The following is a 19,034-nucleotide window of genomic DNA, read 5'->3' on the forward strand; positions in this document are numbered from 1 at the left end:
GGGCCAACCTTGAGCCAGTGACCGCAGGCAGTCAGCACTCATATTCACAAAGCTTGCCTCGTGTCCTGATTATCCTTCTACACAAATGCTGTGAACCTTTTGCCACTTCTGTTTGTGTATTGTTTCATTACAAAACTGATCAGTAGTTTCTAGACAGTTACATATGGAAATTATCATACTTTTTATCTTCATCATAACGAAAATCTTTATTTGTGTTCTCGAAAAGGAACTTTACTAAGAGAATGACCCCCCAAAACACACACATTTACCTATTGAATATATCTGATCTAAAATTTTGAAAAAATATTTTTATATTATGCTTGGCGGTGCATGTGATTATGTCATTTAAGTTGTCTGCTTTCCTCTTCATCCTTTCCCACAAAGTAAGTTAGCAATGAGCCCATGTACTTTCACAGTTTGTATTCACTTGTTGACAGCCCAGGTAAAATCTTTTGCAGCTCACCCCAGGCCAGTGGCACACAGCCTTTATGTCCTTTGACTGCAGGGCACATCTGTGGCAGTAACTTTGCTTTTGTGCTTGTGGACAAGGGACAGTGCGTCAGGTGGTTCACGGGATAAAAGGCAGGATTTTAGTAAAGTGGCTGTCGTCTGTGTAAACAGTAGTACAGCCATGTGGATTCTGGTCCAGTTACCTCGCTGTCAGTCCTGGTTTTCATTCATGGCCTTCAAACACTAAGTAGTAATCATTCTCTGTGAACTTTTCAATTGTGAGAGTATTAGAAGATATTTTATTATTACAATATTGCTAGATTTTCATAATGTTTTGAATTTCTTGTGATTTTTATTTTTAGTACAATAATTTCTAGAATATTCTATACGATTGTTACATTTTAAAATTGCCCTCACTAAATTTACCTCTATTCAATTACTTGATTAAATTAAAAAATAATTTTATAGGTCTAATATGACTGTACACTCACATCTCCATCATATAGATGACCAAAAGAACTCTGAATTGCAAACATTTGGATTAGGAATTGAAGAGATATTTTAAAAATAACTTACCTTATTCTCCACAGATGGCCCATCCTTCAAAGAAACAGCAGGACCCAGCAGACAGATTTTACAAGGTATGTTAGGCAATTGTGTTTCTTGATTTATGAAACTGGCTTCTTAGTTCCCAGATGTCTGGAGTTCTCCTTTAAGGAAAAATTAGTACACGGTAGTCATAGTTTAGATGTTAGTCCTCCTAGTAAATTTACACACACACACACACACACACACACACACATTCTGAGTTGAATATATTGGCAATATTTTGTCATGTGGCTTTTTTTCTCAGATTTAATTTTAAAAAGGCAAGAAATTGAAAGACCCTGCTAAAGGTAAGTACTAGACCTGACTCTAGTGACTCAAAGTTGGTATGTTTGCTTTCCTAGGATTATTACAGCTTTCCCAAGAATAACGTTCACTGTGGTCTTAACTTGTAGGAAAATTTAGAGCTAAAACTGAAATTCAGTGAGACCTTTGTCGTACCTCTTCAATTAATGGTCCCTAACAGAAGCCTGAACAGCAACTAGAGAAAACCAGTCTGTCTGTGAACTCTGGTGGTTTCCTTTAAAGGCTTGTGAACCAGTCTTTCTCAGTTTCCCCCAGACAGTATTGTCACGGTTTCCAAGTCCCAGCTCCCTGCTTCATGCTGTTTTTAACTCAACTGTGGTCTGGTTTTCTATTGGCTTTAGATCCAGCTTGTCCTGCACGTGTTTCTTCTCTACTGTTTCGTGGTCTAATTCTTGCCCTTTGTGTTTCTCTATACTGAAGGGTTTATTATACCATAAGGCTTAGGCTGCCTTCTAGTCATCAATTTTCCGTTGGAATTGCTTTTTAAAACAGTGTTTATACATTTTTGATGAAATATATCAAGTGCCATCTTAGCTTTGATAATAATTTATATTTAGTTATGAAAAATCATCATAAACGGGAGGAAAAAACTTGATGTAGACTTTTATTATCTTTTGTACAAACTATTCTGAAAATGAGTTTGTGTTTCTGAAATACATGAGTTTCTGGATCTCAAGAAGGCCAGGAGGAGGCTGAAGGACAGCTGTTACTGCCTGGTACAGACACTCACATATGAGCATTTTGAGCAAATACAGTTTTTGAACTGTTTGCTTGGCCTCAGTTCAGTTTCTAGTGTACCAAGTTTTAGAGGTGTTTGATTATTGGTGTGTTACAAATTTTGTATGGTTTTTATTATATATGAGTTAAACATACTTTATATGTTTCTTTAGTGAGTTTTTTCATGAATAGTTATTATAAAATAGTAGTTAATGATGTGTGCAAATAAAGCCCACTTTCTGGCTATGAAATTACATGTAGGCAGGGACTTTCCAATCTCAAGAATATAAAGAACAAATTATTTTCCTCTTTTTTTCATTATTTAGAACTATTTTTATTTCTGTTCCTACCAAAACACAGATTGGAGAATGTAAAGGCTTAAAACTATGTTATCGTTCTTGAGAGCTTGTAATGTAGGGATTTTCAATTGTATTGATTTATATCCATCCTTTTCCTTTTTATTTTTGAAAGTAACGTGGTTTTGATACATATATATATATTATATCCATATATATATTATATACATACATATATATTATATATATGTTACATACACACACATGTATATATGTTATTCTTTGGTATTTAAGGCACCATAGAGAAGCTGGTTATTTATAAATATTTGCCAGTGAAATAAGCATCTCATTTTTATTTGACAAACAAAGAAACATTTCTTATAGACCAACTCTGGGGCTGGTGAGGTGACTGTGTAAGGGCACTTTCAGCCAAGCCTGACAACCTGCATTCAATCTTCAGGCCCCTTGGGATGGAAGGAGAGAACTGACTCCCATAAATTCTGCTGTGCCCTCCGCATGTGTGCTGTGGTATGCACACACATTTACACACACACAGAGATAAAAACTCTGCAGATTGGTCTGCACAGCTTAAAAAGGAATAGGGCCACGAGGCCACAGTGCCATTTGCTGCAGTCTGCTGTGAGTTACACAGTGGCAGGTGAAGTGTCTCTTCTCAGCAAACGTCAGGATTCAATGGACTCAGTAGTGTCCAGATTTTAAGCTGCTATGAAGTTTTCTTTATTTTAAATCTGCATGCACTTACCTTTCATTGTTCAGGGAATGTGGCATGAATTTCTTAGTTGGTCACATGTCTGCCATCTTAACCAGTTCCCGTGTAGAGCAGGTGATGGTGCTGAAGAACCAATGGCTTTTTTCTGATTAAAGTACACTTAAGTTTACAGATGTTTTGCTGTGTGGTAAATTTTATTCATTAAAGAGCTACATGTTGAATGAGTTATTGTCTTGGGTATTTTAAAAAAGAACTGCGTATACAATTTCCTTGTTGAGATTTTTTTATGGTCCTACAATAGTACTTTCTAGTCATTTAAAAATGTTCAAATACCGCTTTTTTTGCATAGTGAATCTGAGGGATAGTAACCGATTTAGGTCGTGAAGCTTTTGGATAGTTATATCAGGTTAAGTAGACTTAAGGTTCATATGAAATCCTAGTCCTAAAGCAATACTTTTAATCACCAGCAGAGGGCTCTGTGTATACGTGTATTCAGTATTAAAATGGTTTCTTAACCAGTGTTTTTCACCCTTCCCTTCCCAGAACAATTTTTTATTTTTAAAGTAAACGCGAATGCTCATGAACAGCGTTTGAAAATTAATCTTCTCTGATCCTTTATTTTTATTGTTGTAGTATGATCCAGTATAGTCTACCAGTTAGATGTTGAAACTGGTCAATATGAAAACAGTTATGTCAGTTCATAAATATTCTGTCATGTAGGTTCTAAGTAGTCAGTACTCCTCCTGCCTTTTCTTTCACATGTATGGAATTTTGAGTATAGTCCTAAGAAATATTTCTACTTTACAATTCTAATTTCAACTTGTTTCTTTCTAGGTGTATTTTTACACATTCTAGCAGATACACTCGGGAGTATTGGTGTCATTGCCTCTGCCATCATGATGCAAAATTTTGGGTTGATGATAGCAGATCCTATCTGTTCAATTCTCATAGCCATTCTTATAGTTGTAAGGTAAGTGGCGAGTTACTACTGTATATTACTAAAGTGAGAGGGAAGCAATACAAAACTACCTGCTTAGAAATCTCCAGAGCAGATTATCGTTATCTTTACATTTCATAGATTGTTCCATGTATATCTTGCCTGGAGTTTTAACATTCCTTTTGGTTTTTGATACTTAAGTCTTTGTTCATAATTCAAATCTTAAATCATTCAGTGTATCTATTGAATAAAATATTGGTAATGTAAACTACATTAACTAGAGGATTATGGTTTATATCTAGATCTGACAATGTCAAACTCTTAATACCAGTGTTGCCTCTGCTAGAACCATCTTGAATGATAGTTTCATTATTCTTTTCCTCACCGACCATGATGCTAGTGCTTTATGAAGGCATTCTATGTAGGGTGTCCATCCATAATAACTATTTTCTGCACTGCAGCATGTAGTAATTATTATCATCCAAGGTCCTTTTTCCTAAAACACACCTCATTGTTGGCTTCATTTTTGATTAAAAAAAACAGAAGTATTTTTTTTTTGTTTTGTTTTGTCTTGGAGCATTAATTATTTAAAAATTTTTATAATATGTCTCAGTTGGATTATTCTCATTTCTGCATATCTCTGCTTCCTGTAGAAGTTTTTGTAGTGAGAATGGATACTGACAAGAAGTGAGACTGTAAGACTATTTCTTACTCAGAGTTGACTAGGATTGATGTAATAGATTGCAGTGGAATTGCAGTGCTAAAGTTAGAAGTGGTTGTTTTTCAGTTTCTGCCCTAAAAATAGGACATATATTTTAAACATGCAGATTACTCTTAACTATTTGCACAAGGAAGCAGGTGTTGTCTGGAAGACTTGCTAAAGCTCAGACTGCCTTTTCCTTATCCTTTGGAGGTCTTACCACACTTGCCTGAATTAACTTGGATGTAACAACCTCCTGTCTTGCTGTTAGTGCCTTGAGTGGCATTTAGTTTTGTTGTGTATTTTGTCTTAGTTACTCCTAGAGGTTCTTTAAGGTACGATTAGTATTCCCTTTGCTTTGTCTCTACTCTTTGTCACTGGAATTCTGGCCCCTGCTGCTGTGGTTTGCTTGGAAAACTATGATGGCCTCTTTGTCCTCTCTGTCTTCTTCTAGACTTCTTATGCAGCAGTGACATTTCTTTGATGAGGATTATGTGACATGCTGCAATTATCTTATTCTTCTTTGATTCTTTGTCTCAGAATAAAATTCAAAATCCTTAATGAGACTCCCTGATAATTGTTTATTCACTAACCTCCCCTTCCCTCTCTCCTGCTCCACCTCAATTCACTCTCTTCTCAAATTCACTCTCTTCTCCAGTGACAATCACTTATTTTTGGTTTCCTAAATATGCTACGAACTCTCTGCTTCCCATTTATATCTCCTCTCTCTAAACTCTTCTTGTGTTTAATGACACAGCCTTTCCCTCAGCTCTCAGATGTGTGTGCCCTAACGCCACATCCTTCCTAGGAAGCTTTATCCAAATAGTACTCCTCCAGGGAACCTTTCTTGATTTGCCTCCCAAGCTGTGAAGTCCTTCTCTGTGTCACCTTCTACCACACTCCCCTTCCAAGGCATTTGGCCCTCTGTCCAGAGTCTGCCCCTGTGTCTCTGCAGCTCTGTGGGGCAAACTGGTGTCCTACTGTTTTAAAGTGACTGTAGCGTTCCCCTAGCAATGAAGTTGGTACACTTCTGATTGGTACCAGAAGAACTTGGACTTTTTTTCATCCAAAAAAATTGTATTTTCTCACTCCAGGTTGGAAATTCTTATTCATTTATTCTACAAACAAAAAATAAATAAATGCATACATCACCATAAGAAACTTATCTTACCATGATGTCATATACAGTTTTAAAAATTTTTATAAACTGCCTTCAACAAGTAGCTCCTTTTATTAGCCCTGAGATCCCTGCTGTTTTGATTTGATCTTACCACAGGGGAGAAGCAATCAAATCAATAGATTAAGACACCCCGTTATGAAATGATTGTTTGTGTTGTCCAGAGTTAAGATAGGACCTCATGGTGGTCACTGAGATGGCAGCTGAGACTGAATGATAAGGGAAGTCTGCAGATCTCACTGTCACTGAGAGCTATCCTGCCTAGGGAACTGCTGATAAAAGGGCCGAATGATAAAAACAGCTACTCTAAAGGAGGCCAGTGTGGCTGAAGCCCAGGATGTAAGAGGAGAGTGGTTTGGGATGAAGCTGAAGAAACACACCAGGGAAAATTACAGGGCTTGGAGGGCAGATTTAATTTCAAGTGCAGTGGGAAATCATAAGAGAGTGACCCTTGGTCCATATGTTTTGTTTTGTGGTGCTGGAGACCAAGCCAAAGCCTGGGTGGATATGCTAGCACCCACCACTTATCTGCAGCCGCCTACCCTGATTCGTATTTCTTAAATTTATTTTATGTGTTCGAGTGCTTTACCTGCATGTTTGTCTGTATACCATGTGTACCATGTTTTACCTGCATATATGCCTGGTACCTTCAGGAGGTCTGAAGAGCTTGTTGGAGCCCCTGGAACTGGAATGTTCGATACTTGTGAGCCACCAGGTGGGTGGTGGGAACTGAGAAACAAGTGCTGTTAGCTATAGAGCTGTCTCTCCAGCCTTCTGATTTGAATTTTTTAAAAAAGTAGTTTTTAGCTGGGCATGGTTACCCCTTTACTCCCAGCACTTGGGAGGCAGAGGCAGGCAGATCTCTGTGAATTTCAGGTTAGCGTAGTTCCAGGTCAGCCAGTGCTACATAGTAAGATCCTGTTTCCAATAAACTAATTAATTGAGCAAAATAAAAGAAAGAAAGAAAAAGATAAAAAAGAAACTATTTTAATTGGAGCCAGGTTGCCAGGGATACAAGCGTGAACAAGTAGACCATCCAGAAAATGCCAGAATGGACAGGGGAAAGGGCACAGAAGCTAGTTCTAAATCTCTCAATGCAGAGACCTGAATAAAGCCAGCAAATGGTGTAGAGCTGTGAGATTTGCTCCTGGATGTGGGTTGTGTGGGCCGGGATTAGGTGGATGGGGGTTGTGGAGTGCCTAGAGCTCCTGCCTGGGCTGGACAAGTTGTGACTGAGAGGGGATTGAAGAAGAGACGTATCCCCTCCCTTTTGAAGGGCACTGCATATCAGTGACCATGTTCTGCCCACTGCTGGTTTGAGATGCTGTGTTAGGTACTCAGGTGCAGTCTCTCAGTAGGCACTGGGCATGTTGGCATGGGATTGCTGTCATCACTCAGCTAACAAAAAGCTGAGTTTCAGGTCACAGGATAGAGGTTGGCTGGCAGCAGTGCCACCACACCACCCCTTCCTTCTCCCTGGAAATGCCGCATAGTCCCTGGCTCCTCCCTCCTAATCCTGGTGTAGCATCAGTTCCCTTTTCAGGATAGTGTTTTGAGCAGCCTCAGTGAGACAATTATACAAGTACGACTTCTTTTTATTTTCGTTTGTGTCCTATTGGTCAATTTCCAAAGATTTTTAGTTTTCATATACTTAATATATGAAACAAAAGGAAGGCATCCTGGTTATAATATAATTAATTACTGAAATGTATGATGTGGCTTTTGACTATGTAGTGATCTTACCTCTTTAAGACAGTGGATAACTTTAGAATATCTGAAAGTCGTTTGGCAAATATAGTGGTACCTACTCAACTGGGCAGTTGATTGCATAGCAGATACCTTACCCTCATGGAGGAGCCAATAAAGCAACCGCTATACAAGTGGATAAGAGGACATGCACAGCACAGTGCACTTAGGTGGGAGAGGCGTGAACAAACCAGAGGCTTTGTGGAGAAAGTGTTTTCTACAGAAAGGAATAAGCAACCCCATCAAACGCTCTTGGAGTGATTGGTCGTTTACACCAGACACTGGGGAGAGCGGTCAGAGAGTATCAAGAGATAGCCTGGGGAGGGGATACCCAGGGCCAGCTCCCTCTCAAAACCTTTCCCTGTAAGGGAAAGCGTGATTGCCTGGCAGCACCCAGGACCCACTTTGAGGTTTGTGGTCATGAATTTTGTATAAAAACAATCAGTATGGGTGTATATTTCCTGTAGTCTTATTTAGCTACTTGGTTATAGAATAATACAAAGAATTGGCTTTGGTAGCTGTGCAGTTTTGCCAGATGAGTGCTGCTGTAACAGGGGACAAGGTAGGGATTATAAGAGAGGGAAATTAACTGAATAAATCCCTACTCATAAATTGTTAACCAGCGCAAATCATACTCCATGATTGTATATGTGTAAGAGAGAGAGGGAAAAATGGGATTACCAGCAGCACCTAGGACCCACATTGATGCACTTAAATTCAGGTAGAGCGCTCATACACATAAAATAAAAATAGATGTGGCATGCTTAAAATCGAGGTCTAAGGTCTAGTCAGCGAGAACATCATTATAGAGACCAAAGGATGGATTGTGTGGGGGTACTTAAACCAAGAATAATGAAAGAAAGGAGTAGAAGTGACAGGTAAAAGGCCAGTTGCTCAACTCTTCAGGGACTGAAGGGGAGTGACCAAGAATGCGTCTCTGGTATTCAAATGGTTAGATGGTCAAATGATTTGATGGAGTTGACCTTTAAGCGAGATGTGATGTGTGTAGTGGGAGGATGCAGGGTGACTAGAGACCTAAAATAGAAGTAGTAAGAAGTAGTAAGCCCCGGAAGCCTACCTAAGAGATTCGAAACTGTCTAAAGTACCAACTCGTATTACCTTTCCCTAAAGCCCGTGTATGATAGAGCCACTGTCAGCAATCGTAGGATAAAGGAAGCACCAATCCACTCACAAAGCTTACTTCCTAGCATTGTATTGAGCCTGTAGGTGCTGGGCATGGTGACAGGAACCTGTGATCCTAGCACCTGGGAGGCCGAGGGAACAGACCTCAGGTTTAAGGCCAGCCGGGTAGTACAGCAAAACCTGTCTCAAGAAAAACAGGGAAAAAATGTTTTTCTTTCCTCTCTTTTCCATGTTCTCTGTGTTGTGTTGCCTAGGTAAGGTGTGTTCTGGAAACCTGCCCTGTCCTTTCTTGTCTGACCAGACTCAGTTTTCCCTCTGACCGTGAAAGTCATTTCCCACAGTTGGTTTTCTCTCAGCATTGCCTGTCACAACCAAAGCGTAGTAAGAGCTTATGGATAGAACTGGTTTGTGCTGTGATGAATTGTGTTTCCCAGTAAAGAGCAGTGGGTGGGATGCAGCAGTAAGAGAAGGATTTTATTTCCTGGAAATCAACCTCGGGTGAGGTTTACGGTGGTTTGTTCCCTTCCTCTCTGCCAGGAGTATGAAAATTGCAAGGAAGAAGAAAGCCAAATAATCAGTTAGTTGTGTCGTTGCAAGTTTTAAAAGATTGATTTAGCCTGATTGCATTAGCCACTTAAAAAGAAAATTTGCTGTGCTTAATGAAAATATGTAACAGGACACAGCAGTGCACGCTGTTACAGTTGTCTTTCTGAAGCCTGCTAGATTTTTTTTGTCAGTTTTTTCCCATTAGCATCCTTATTGTGCTTTGTGCTTATTAAAAACAAAAACATAATCATGTAGATATACAAATAAAAGCTTTGTAACCAAAAGAATGTCCTTTTGTTTGCTATAAGAAGTTTTTAAATAATACTTTTATTTCTTATATTGAGGGGAAAGTACTCAAGTTTTCAAGACAAATTTTACAGGCTTAGTAATGATAAGCAATGTTTGTAACTAGAGGTGAGAAATAAGAAGGCTGTGCATGAAGAAAAACAAGTTATGCAGTTGACATTTCATGTAAGTGATCACAACTATTGTTTATACATAAATTATTTGACTACCACTCCAGGTTGGGTAAATTGTAATTGATTCTAAATATTTGTGGTTTATAATAAGCAAAAAAAACACACACGTAGGAAGCTACTCTTACCGTCTTATAGTCATATATGAGAAATTGTAGGCATTTTATCTTCTTCAGAAATGTTTTTGGGTGTACCCTAACAATTTCCTTTGTGGTTTGGCTTTCAAGTGGATACATTAACTATTCTTTGGGTAATGTGAGATAGAAGAAAACAGTCTATCAGAGTTTTAACTGCTGCTTGTATAATTTTTCATGTTATAAAACTGAACAAATTGAACCCTGTTACCCAGGAGTTATATTTTTAAATCATATCTAAAGCCACTGTACTGAGAGATAAAGATTGCCTGTTAAGTCTAACACCCTTTCTCAACTAGTATTGTGGGAAAGGTCCCAGTACCATAAGGCATCTGTTTAGAGGTGATGAGCGCTTTGCACCTGCGCATCTAAAAAGTGCTGGGCCTGTGTTACCCATGGGGAACTATGTAGTCCTCACACTGGTCGAGTGTGGTTCACATGAAGAACCCTAGTTAGGAAATGTTGTTAGAGAGGGCCTTTGGAAATATTGAAAGAAACCAAATGACTCAGTAATGCTAAAGAATTTTCAGTTTAATTGTCTATTATGTTATGCTACCTTTTGAAAAAACATTTAGTAATTTTCATTGAATAACCTTTTCCTAGGTTCTAAGGACACTATACAGAGGAATAAATCAGTCTTTGCCTTTGTTAATCAACCATGATGGATATATTTAGAAATTTGTAATTTCAGCAAACTCTCCGTTTCCTTTTTTTGTCTTATATTTATGGTTGCGAGCCTTGGCTGAGCCATCTCACCAGTCCTCCATTTTTTTTTCTCTCTACACACCTACATACATACACACAGAGGAGAAAGGGGGAGAAAGAGAGAAAGATTCTAAATATTCCTCAATTATTAGTATATGCACAGGGTTACAACTACCCTCTTCTTAGCTATTTCTGGATAGGATTGTATCCTGGCGAATGAAGAAGGAGCAGGTTTTGGTTAATAGATCACGGTACAGGAGTGAGTTTTGTTTTCATTTGAGGCTCCATCTGTGATGACTGAGTTTTGTGGGGTATAGTAGCCTGGGCTGACATCTGTGTTCTCTTAGGGTCTGCATGATCTCCATCTAGGCCCTTCTGGCTTTCATAATCTCTGTTGAGAAGTCAGGTGTGATTCTGGTGGGTTTGCCATTATATGTTACTTGGCCTTTTTCTCTTGCAGCGTTTAATATTTTTCTTTGTTCTGTATATTTACTGTTTTGATTATTATGTGGCGGGAGGATTTCCTTTTCTGGTCTGATTTATTAGGTACTCTGTAGACCTCTTGTTTGCTTACAGTCCTCTCCTTTAAATTAGGGATTTTTTCTTCTATGATTTTGTTGAAAATACTTTCTGGGGCTTGCAGACGGGAATCTTCTTTTTCCCCTATTCCTATTATTCTTAGGTTTTGTCTTTTCATGTTGTCTTAGATTTCTTGGATGGTTTGTGTCAGGAAATTTTTAGATTTAACATTTTCTTTGATGGCTACATTGATTTCTTCCATTGTATCTTTCATATTTGAGATTCTTCCATCTCTTGTAGTCTGTTGGTTATGCTTACCTCTGTAGTTCCTGTTGTCTTCCCTAGGTTCTTTCCATGATTTCCTCCATTTGTGTTTTCTTTAATTTTTCCAATTCTATCTTCAGATCTTGCACCATTTTGTTGATTTCCTTCACCTGTCTATATTTGCCTCTTTTTCCTTCAACTCCTTCACCTGTTTGTTTGAACATTCCTCTTTTGTTTCTTTCAGTGATTTAATCATTTCTTCTCTGAAGGCCACAAACCATTTAGCTACATCTTCCTGTAATTTTTTATGGATGGCCCAAATCTGTTTAACTTTATCTTCCTCTATTTCTTTATGCATTTTATATGTTTCCTCCATTGTCCTCTTGATAAGCATAGATGTAAGGTCATCTTCTTGAATTTCACTTATGTTAGGGTGTCCAGGGCTACTTCCCCTAGGATGACTGGATTCTGGAGATGCCATATTACTTTGGCTTTTATTGGTTGTGCTTTTATGCTGGCCTCTACCCATCTGGCTGTCTCAGGTGTTGGCTGTTAGTTTCTGGTGCCTGCTGGAATCCTGGGGTGGGGAAAATCCCCTTGTCACAAAGCTGGTTGTTCCTGAAGGAGGCCTCCTCAGCTTTTTGGTTATGGTCACCCCAATCGGCCGCAGCTCACCTCAGGTGTATGGACCTGTGTGGTAACTGTGGTTATTGGTAGCCAGCAGGGCTGAACTCTCAGTAGGATAAGTCCTGGAGACAGCTGCCTTGCCACTGAGTTTCTTGCTCTGAATTCAGTGAGCTGCTTCCACTGCTCTTACACTGTGTTTTCTGGACACAGCCCTCTTGAAGAACCCGGGAGCCCGTGGTTTGGTCAGTTTAGCTAGGGATAGCTGGTTGCACTGTGGAGCAGCGTCTGGAGGCTGATCCTGTGGATCCCAGGCTTCTGTAGGTCTGAGGTTGGATCTCTGTGCCCCAGTACCCAAGTGGTAATCAGTGGTGAGCACAGCACTTGTGATAGGATGCTAGAGCCTGGAGCCTGCCAGAACCCAGAGCTGTTCCAGAGCTGTGTGTCCTTAGGTCAGATCTGAGGATTCCCCCACTGTGGGCTTTCCTCCTGACAGGAAGACCCAGTCTGAGGTGTTTGGGGATCCATAGTTATGTCTGGGACGGTGAGTAAAGCACACAGGCGCAGGCAAATGGCTCTGCGATGGCGACTGAGTGCTTGCAGGAACCTGGGAACTTTTCCTAAGAACTTTTCAGGTGGGTTGGGTCAGCTGAGTGTCCTGAGGTCTGACCTGATGTTTCCATCACTGTGGGGTTTCCTCCTGACAGGGAAACCCATTCTCAGGTGCCCTGGGGCCCATGGTTCTTGTGGGTCAGTGAATTGGGCGTGTAGGCAGGTCTCTGGGATGGCGGCTGAGTGCCTGCTGGACCCCGGGTCCTTTTCCAGGGATTGTCTGGGTGACCTGAGGTCGGTCCCTATCGCTTCCTTCACCATAGGGTTTTCTCTTGACTGGAAATCCCAGTCTCTGGTGTTGTGGTACCCACAGTTCCATCTGGAATGGTGATCAAGCACACAGGTGTGTGGCTCTGTGTTTGCGGCTGAGTGCCTGCTGGACAAAGGAACTGTTCCGGGGTTTAGCTGGGTGACCTGAGAACGGACCCGATTGCTTCCCACACCATGGAGTCTCCTCTCACTGGGAAACACAATTTCGGGTGTTTTAGGGCCCAGAGTTCAGTCTGTTGCTTGCTGTGCAGTCACTGCTGTCCTGCTCCTCAAATACAGGGTCTTCCCAGTGCCACCATCTTGGATCCCCTCCTTTCTAAATTTTATGATTATGTGATGAAATGACACAGGATACTTCCAGCATGTTTTAAGCCAAGGATAATAGGAGATGACATAGTAGAGACTGCTCTGAGATGTAAAGTGAGTTTTCAGAACCAGAGGGCAGAGATTATTAAATAACAAAGAAATCTGATGTTACAGATTTAAATAGAAAAAGTCAAAGCCCTTCAGATGTGAACTGCAAGGATGTAAGAATTGCATCTTTGCTGTTTACTGTTTATTAAAAACTTAGATATCTTCATATGATAGCAAATATGGAAGTCAGAGGTTACACCTTGTTCAAGCATTGCATTGAAATATTTCCTGACTGAGTACTCAGACTGCTTCATTGTGTATGGGGAAGAAGCAGGATTCATTGCTTAGAGATGCATCCATATCACGTATACTATATGAATATTTGCATAGTCCTTCCTTTTTTGTTTCATGTTTTGTGTGCTCATGCCTGCCAATATTAATCAGTGTTAAAAGTTTTTAAAAATCCTGCTGTTACAGACTCAGTTATATAACTCCATTATGAAGCTATTCAGTTGCAGGCTGTTGTCAGTTGGAGGATTGCATGCTGTGGTTTCCTATTTGTAACTTGTGTTGGAAACTTAAACTGTGTGTGTAATATATTTTAATCCAAACCTTTGTAGTTGAGATTCAGCTCATTGGAGTTATGGAAATTACTTCTGTATGACTTGTCAAAGCTCATCTTTGTTGACAGCCCTGGTGATCAGATCACACTGTCAGAGAGTGCTTTCCATGTGAGAAACTCGTCTTTCAATTTTTACACTTGATTTTTGCCTAAAGGCTGAAAAGTAGTAAATTTAAATAAGAAGGTTATCCCATGACAGCATTTCACTTGCAATGTGTGCAAATCTAGGCACAACACTTTTTAAAGGCATTCACGTGGTAACTATTTCATAAGAACGTCCAGTGCTTCACAAAAGTCAATTTCTTTGGTTTGATGGGTTTGTTTTTGTTTTGAATAAAACTGTTTCCAAATTAAAGTAGAGTATAAAGCATCAGGAGAAACAGCAAGGAACCTTTTCCGCTAAGTCATCCCAAGTGCTCAGTATTCCCTAAATTATGGAACAGTAATATCTGAGCTTTGAAAATCTCTTCCCAGGTTCATTCATAGGGAAGCTGCCTCAGTGGTGCCGATGATGGAATTTTGTTTCCACTGGAGTGGCTTGTGTCAGTTTCTGACAATGCTCTGGGATTATCAATTTGTCAGAGATATTTTCTATGTCTTGATTTTGGGGCTCAGTCTGATGAGTTGCATCTTCTGCCTTTGGTATGTCACGGTGCAGACTGCCTCTGGATAGGGAGTGAGCCGCCGTCGCCTGTGAGCCATCTGGCTTCCCTTCCCTCCTTGCCCTTTGCCAGCACCTACGGTCAGGAAGCTCTCACTATCAGAAAGAGATTTCCTGACTGTCGCAGCAGACTGTTTTGTATGAGGATCCTGATGCTAACCATGGCAGCCTGAAATTCAAGGCTTTTACATTTTAAAATCAGTCCTCTCAGCCTTTCTCATTTGAAAAGGAGGCAGCTTTATTTAAGATCTGTGTTGCATAAATAAACGAATAAACGACATTGCAAGAAGTACGGAGTTTTACTGTTGTTTTAAGAGAAGTTTCATTCTTCTCTCAAGAGTGATGCATTCTTTGTCAGGACCTGGCAGATAAAGGAGAGGTGGTTAATGAGATAGAAATATACAAATCCAACTCCAGAATTCCTCATTTCTGACCACTGCTCGCTCTTAAGAATTATCACAATTTTCTACTCTCAGATTTGGGTCCCCTGGTTGGTTGTTAGAGTAAGGAAGCTCCCTGTACCTGGTGTTATGCCTCCCTGATGCTGAGCCGTCAGGGTAAGTGGAGCAAAGGCAGGTGCAGCCAAGAGTGCAGGGGGTCAAGTATTTGCCACTCTCAGGCCCCGGAGATGTCCACGGGGGCCTGGGTCCAATCTGTCCTAGTTCACAGGTTGTCCCCTCTAGCTTGGGAAGCCTCTTAAGTCGATGTTCTGGCTTCAGCCACCCATCCACTCACCAGTCTTGGAGTTTTGGATATTCTGCCCTTCAGAAACAGTGTGCATTGGTCGCTGCCATCTTGGAGCTCCATGCTCAGGTATACAACAAGGGCATTTGCTCAACCATGTTCTTAGCAGCTCTATTTGTAATAGCCAGAGCTGGAAAGAATCTAGATGCCCCTCACAAAAGAATGGATACAGAAATTGTGGTACATTTACACAATGGAATCCTACTCAGCTATTAAAAGCAAGGAAGTCATGAAATTTGCAGGCAAATGATGGGAACTAGAAAAGATCATCCTGAGTGAGGTAACCCAGAAGCAGAAAGACACACATGGTATACACTCACCCCTAAGTGGATATTAGCCATATAACATAGGATAAATATACTATACTCCTAAAGAGGCTAAACAGAAAGGAAGACCCGAGGGAAGATGCTCAATCCTCATTCAGAAGGACAAATGGAATAGACATTAGAAGCAGGGGAAAATAGGGAACAGACAGGAGCCTACCACAGAGGGCCTCTGAAAGACTCTTACCGATTGAGGTATCAAAGCAGATGCTGAGACTCATAGCCAAACTTTGGTCAGAGGGCATGGAATTTTGTGAAAGAAGGGGGAGGTAGAAAGACCTGGTGGGACAGGAGCTCCACAAAGAGACCAACACAGCCAAAACAAAACAAAACAAAACAAAAACCTGAGTCCTGGGAGCCCTGCAGAGATTGTACTCCAACCAAGGACAATGCATGGAGAGGACCTAAAACCCCGGCTCAGATGTAGCCCTACACTCAGTATCTAAGAGGGTTCCCTAGTAAGGGGAGCAGGGCCTTTCTCTGGCATAAACTCAGTGGCAGGCTCTCTGGTCACCTCCACTTGGGGGTGCAGCCTTGGCAGGCCACAAAGGAAGACAGTCTAACTAATCCTGATGAGACCAGATAGGCTAGGGTCAAATAGAAAGAGAGGAGGACCTCCCCATCAGTGGACTAGGGGAGGGGCATAGGGGGAAAAGAGGGAGGGAGGGTGGGATTGGGAGGAGAAGAGAGGGATACAGCAGGGATACAAAGTGAATAAATAAGTGATAAAAATGAAAATGAAAAACAGCAACAAAAAAGAATTATCAGGGAGAAAGCATAAAACTCTACCTTATATTTGTTGCTTTTATTAAAGGATTATAAGATCGCATTATTTCATTTTTTTCTCTTTTTTTCTACCCCAGAGATTTTAAATCCTGGCACAGTTTTCTGTAGTATTATTTGGTCTGAATTAGGAAGGGAGGAGTGGGGAACTGTTGACGACTTGAATTGCCCCAGGCTGGTCAGTTATCTCACAGTTTCCATGAGCAGTATTCTGGGCAGAGCCTAGCTGGCTTCTGTGCTCTCAGGCCTCACAAAGCCCTAACTAATGTGTTGGCTGGGGCTATGGCCTCATCTGAGGCTCAGGGTCATCTTGTAAGCGTGTGTGGTTGTCAGCAGAAATCCTGAACTTGCAGCTGTTGAGCTCATAGTGGCCTACTTCTTCAAAGTCAGCAGGGGAGCAGCTGACCTCAACCAGTGCTCCAGTCCCTCTTTTAAGGGCTTGGCTCAGATTAAGTCGGGCATACCCAGGGTTTTTTCCTTGAGGAACTAAAAATCAACTTATTTGAGCCTTTGTTACATCTGTCAGTTGACTTTGCCTTAATCATATTTTGCTGCATTGAAGTAAGTCACAGGTTTGCACACTTATGAATAAAGGATTATATATCTGAGTGACTCACTGAGGGACACTTTTATGTTTTAGTCTAGATTTCTTTTTCAATTTTATTTATTTAATCACTTTACAGCCTTATCCAGCCCCCTTCCTCCTCTCCCAGGTCTACCCTCATCTCCCTGTACCCCCTATTCTATCCTCTCCTCAGAGAAGGGGAGGACCCCCATGGGTCTCAACCCACCCTGGCACCTCAAGTCACTCCAGGAATAACTACATCATCTCCCACTGAGGCCAGACAATGACTCCCTGCTAGGGGAAAGGGATCCAACGGCAGGCAACAGAGTCAGAGACAGCTCCTGCTGCCATTGTTAGGGGAAACACATGATGACCAACCTGCACATCTGCTACATATGTGTAGGAGTCTAAGTCTGGCCCATGCAAGCTCTTTGGTTGGTGGGTCAGTCTCTGTGAACCAAGGGTCACTTAAAGGTATGTGACTCTCTCTCTCTCTCGTTTTCTTAATATCCAGTCAGTGTGGATGAAGGCAGATGGTGTATGGCTAACTAAGTAGAATTGCAGAGTAAAGCACAGGATACCACGCTCTCCTCAGGGTCTCTATCATGGTCTCACTGTTCACTGAACTTTCCTGTGTGGTGTTTGTATGGTCTCAAGATGTTTTCCTGTTGCAGCACTAGTTGACTCTGGTTCATTGAAGTAAGTCAACATATTGGTATCATTCGTCAGTGTTTGTCAAAGCTGCCAGTAGTGATTGGCAAATCCATTCCTGGGGGCCTCAGATTTATAGTTTGTGAAGTGACTTTGAGGCTACAAGAGTTATGAATTGTCTGATATTTATTCGATTGCAAATTAATTATAATTCAGAACATTAAGTGCTGTTTTCAAAAAGTATTCTGGAAATTATGTGTAATTTGTATTCATTCTGAGAGTGCAAAGTTAACTCAGTATTACAGAGTTTATGCACACTATTTATCATTAAACAATTAGCGAGGAAGCCACTCAGTCATTGCCAGATATGCCAAAGAGATATTTGAAAACTGAAGTGTCCCTTCCATCCTTCCCTCCCTCCCTCTCCTTTTTTCCTAGCTCTCTTCTTCCCTCCTTCGTTCCATCCTAGACTACATAGTGAGTTCAAAACCAGCCTGGATATCCTGGCTCAAAATACAAAGTTATAAAGGGACTGAGGATATTGCTCAGTTATTGAGCACTTCCTCCCTTTCTCCTTTCTTTTCTTCCTTTGTTTTTGTGTGGTTTGCTTTTGAGACAGTGTTACTTTGTAGCCCAAGCTGGCCTAGAATTCACTCTAATCCAGATGGCTTCTCATCCTCTTGTGTCCACCAAATGTTAGACTTACAGGTGTGAACCACTCTACTGGACTTGATTACCCATTTTTGATTAAAAAAAAAAAGACTCAATATGCAAATCAGTGACTGTCACCTTAACATTAGTTATATACATCACAGTCCTAAAGCTACTATCATTGTTAATATTAGACACATTCATTCCTACCTGTTTTCTACTTTCATTTCTTTTGCTATGTTGAAACACTATAACCAAAAGCAACCTGAGTAGGAAAGGTTTATTTTCCTTATACTTCCAGGTCACAATCCACCATTGAGAGAAACAGAAGACTTAAGGAGGAACTCAAAACAAGTCGAGTATATAGCTTAGTTATTGAGTAAGTTTCTAGCATGAGGAAAGCTTTAGGTTCAATTCCCAGCACTGAAAAAGAAAACTGAATGTTAAAACTAAAGAAAAGAAACCTTTTCAATAGCAACAACAAAGGTAATATGAAGATAAAATATCTAAAAATTACATGGGATGATTAACAGTTCTAAAACCCACAAAAGTAAACTTGAGCTGAGCCTGCAACACTTTCAGAGAATCAACATCACAAATACACCTATAGTTCTTATGCTTATTTACACATTTGAAATGTCTAATAATAAACATTCTATTAGGTCTTTCTATGTTTTCTTCTGTCCTGTCTGGAGAAGAGTTAATAAAAGCTGACTGTAAAG

At 40.5% G+C, this 19,034-nt stretch overlaps 1 protein-coding gene across 1 annotated transcript in view; it reads left to right on the plus strand.

Moving 5' to 3' along the window:
- Positions 1-19,034, plus strand: part of Slc30a7 (solute carrier family 30 member 7) — a 69,908-nt gene that overhangs the window by 27,743 nt on the left and 23,131 nt on the right. The window contains exons 7-8 of the mRNA XM_021642703.2: positions 1,041-1,091; positions 3,940-4,075. Coding sequence (XP_021498378.1) covers positions 1,041-1,091; positions 3,940-4,075 — 187 coding nt within the window. The remainder of the gene's footprint in view (positions 1-1,040; positions 1,092-3,939; positions 4,076-19,034) is intronic.

Source organism: Meriones unguiculatus, chromosome 10 (genome assembly GCF_030254825.1).
Source record: "Meriones unguiculatus strain TT.TT164.6M chromosome 10, Bangor_MerUng_6.1, whole genome shotgun sequence".
NCBI classification, from domain to species: domain Eukaryota; kingdom Metazoa; phylum Chordata; class Mammalia; order Rodentia; family Muridae; genus Meriones; species Meriones unguiculatus.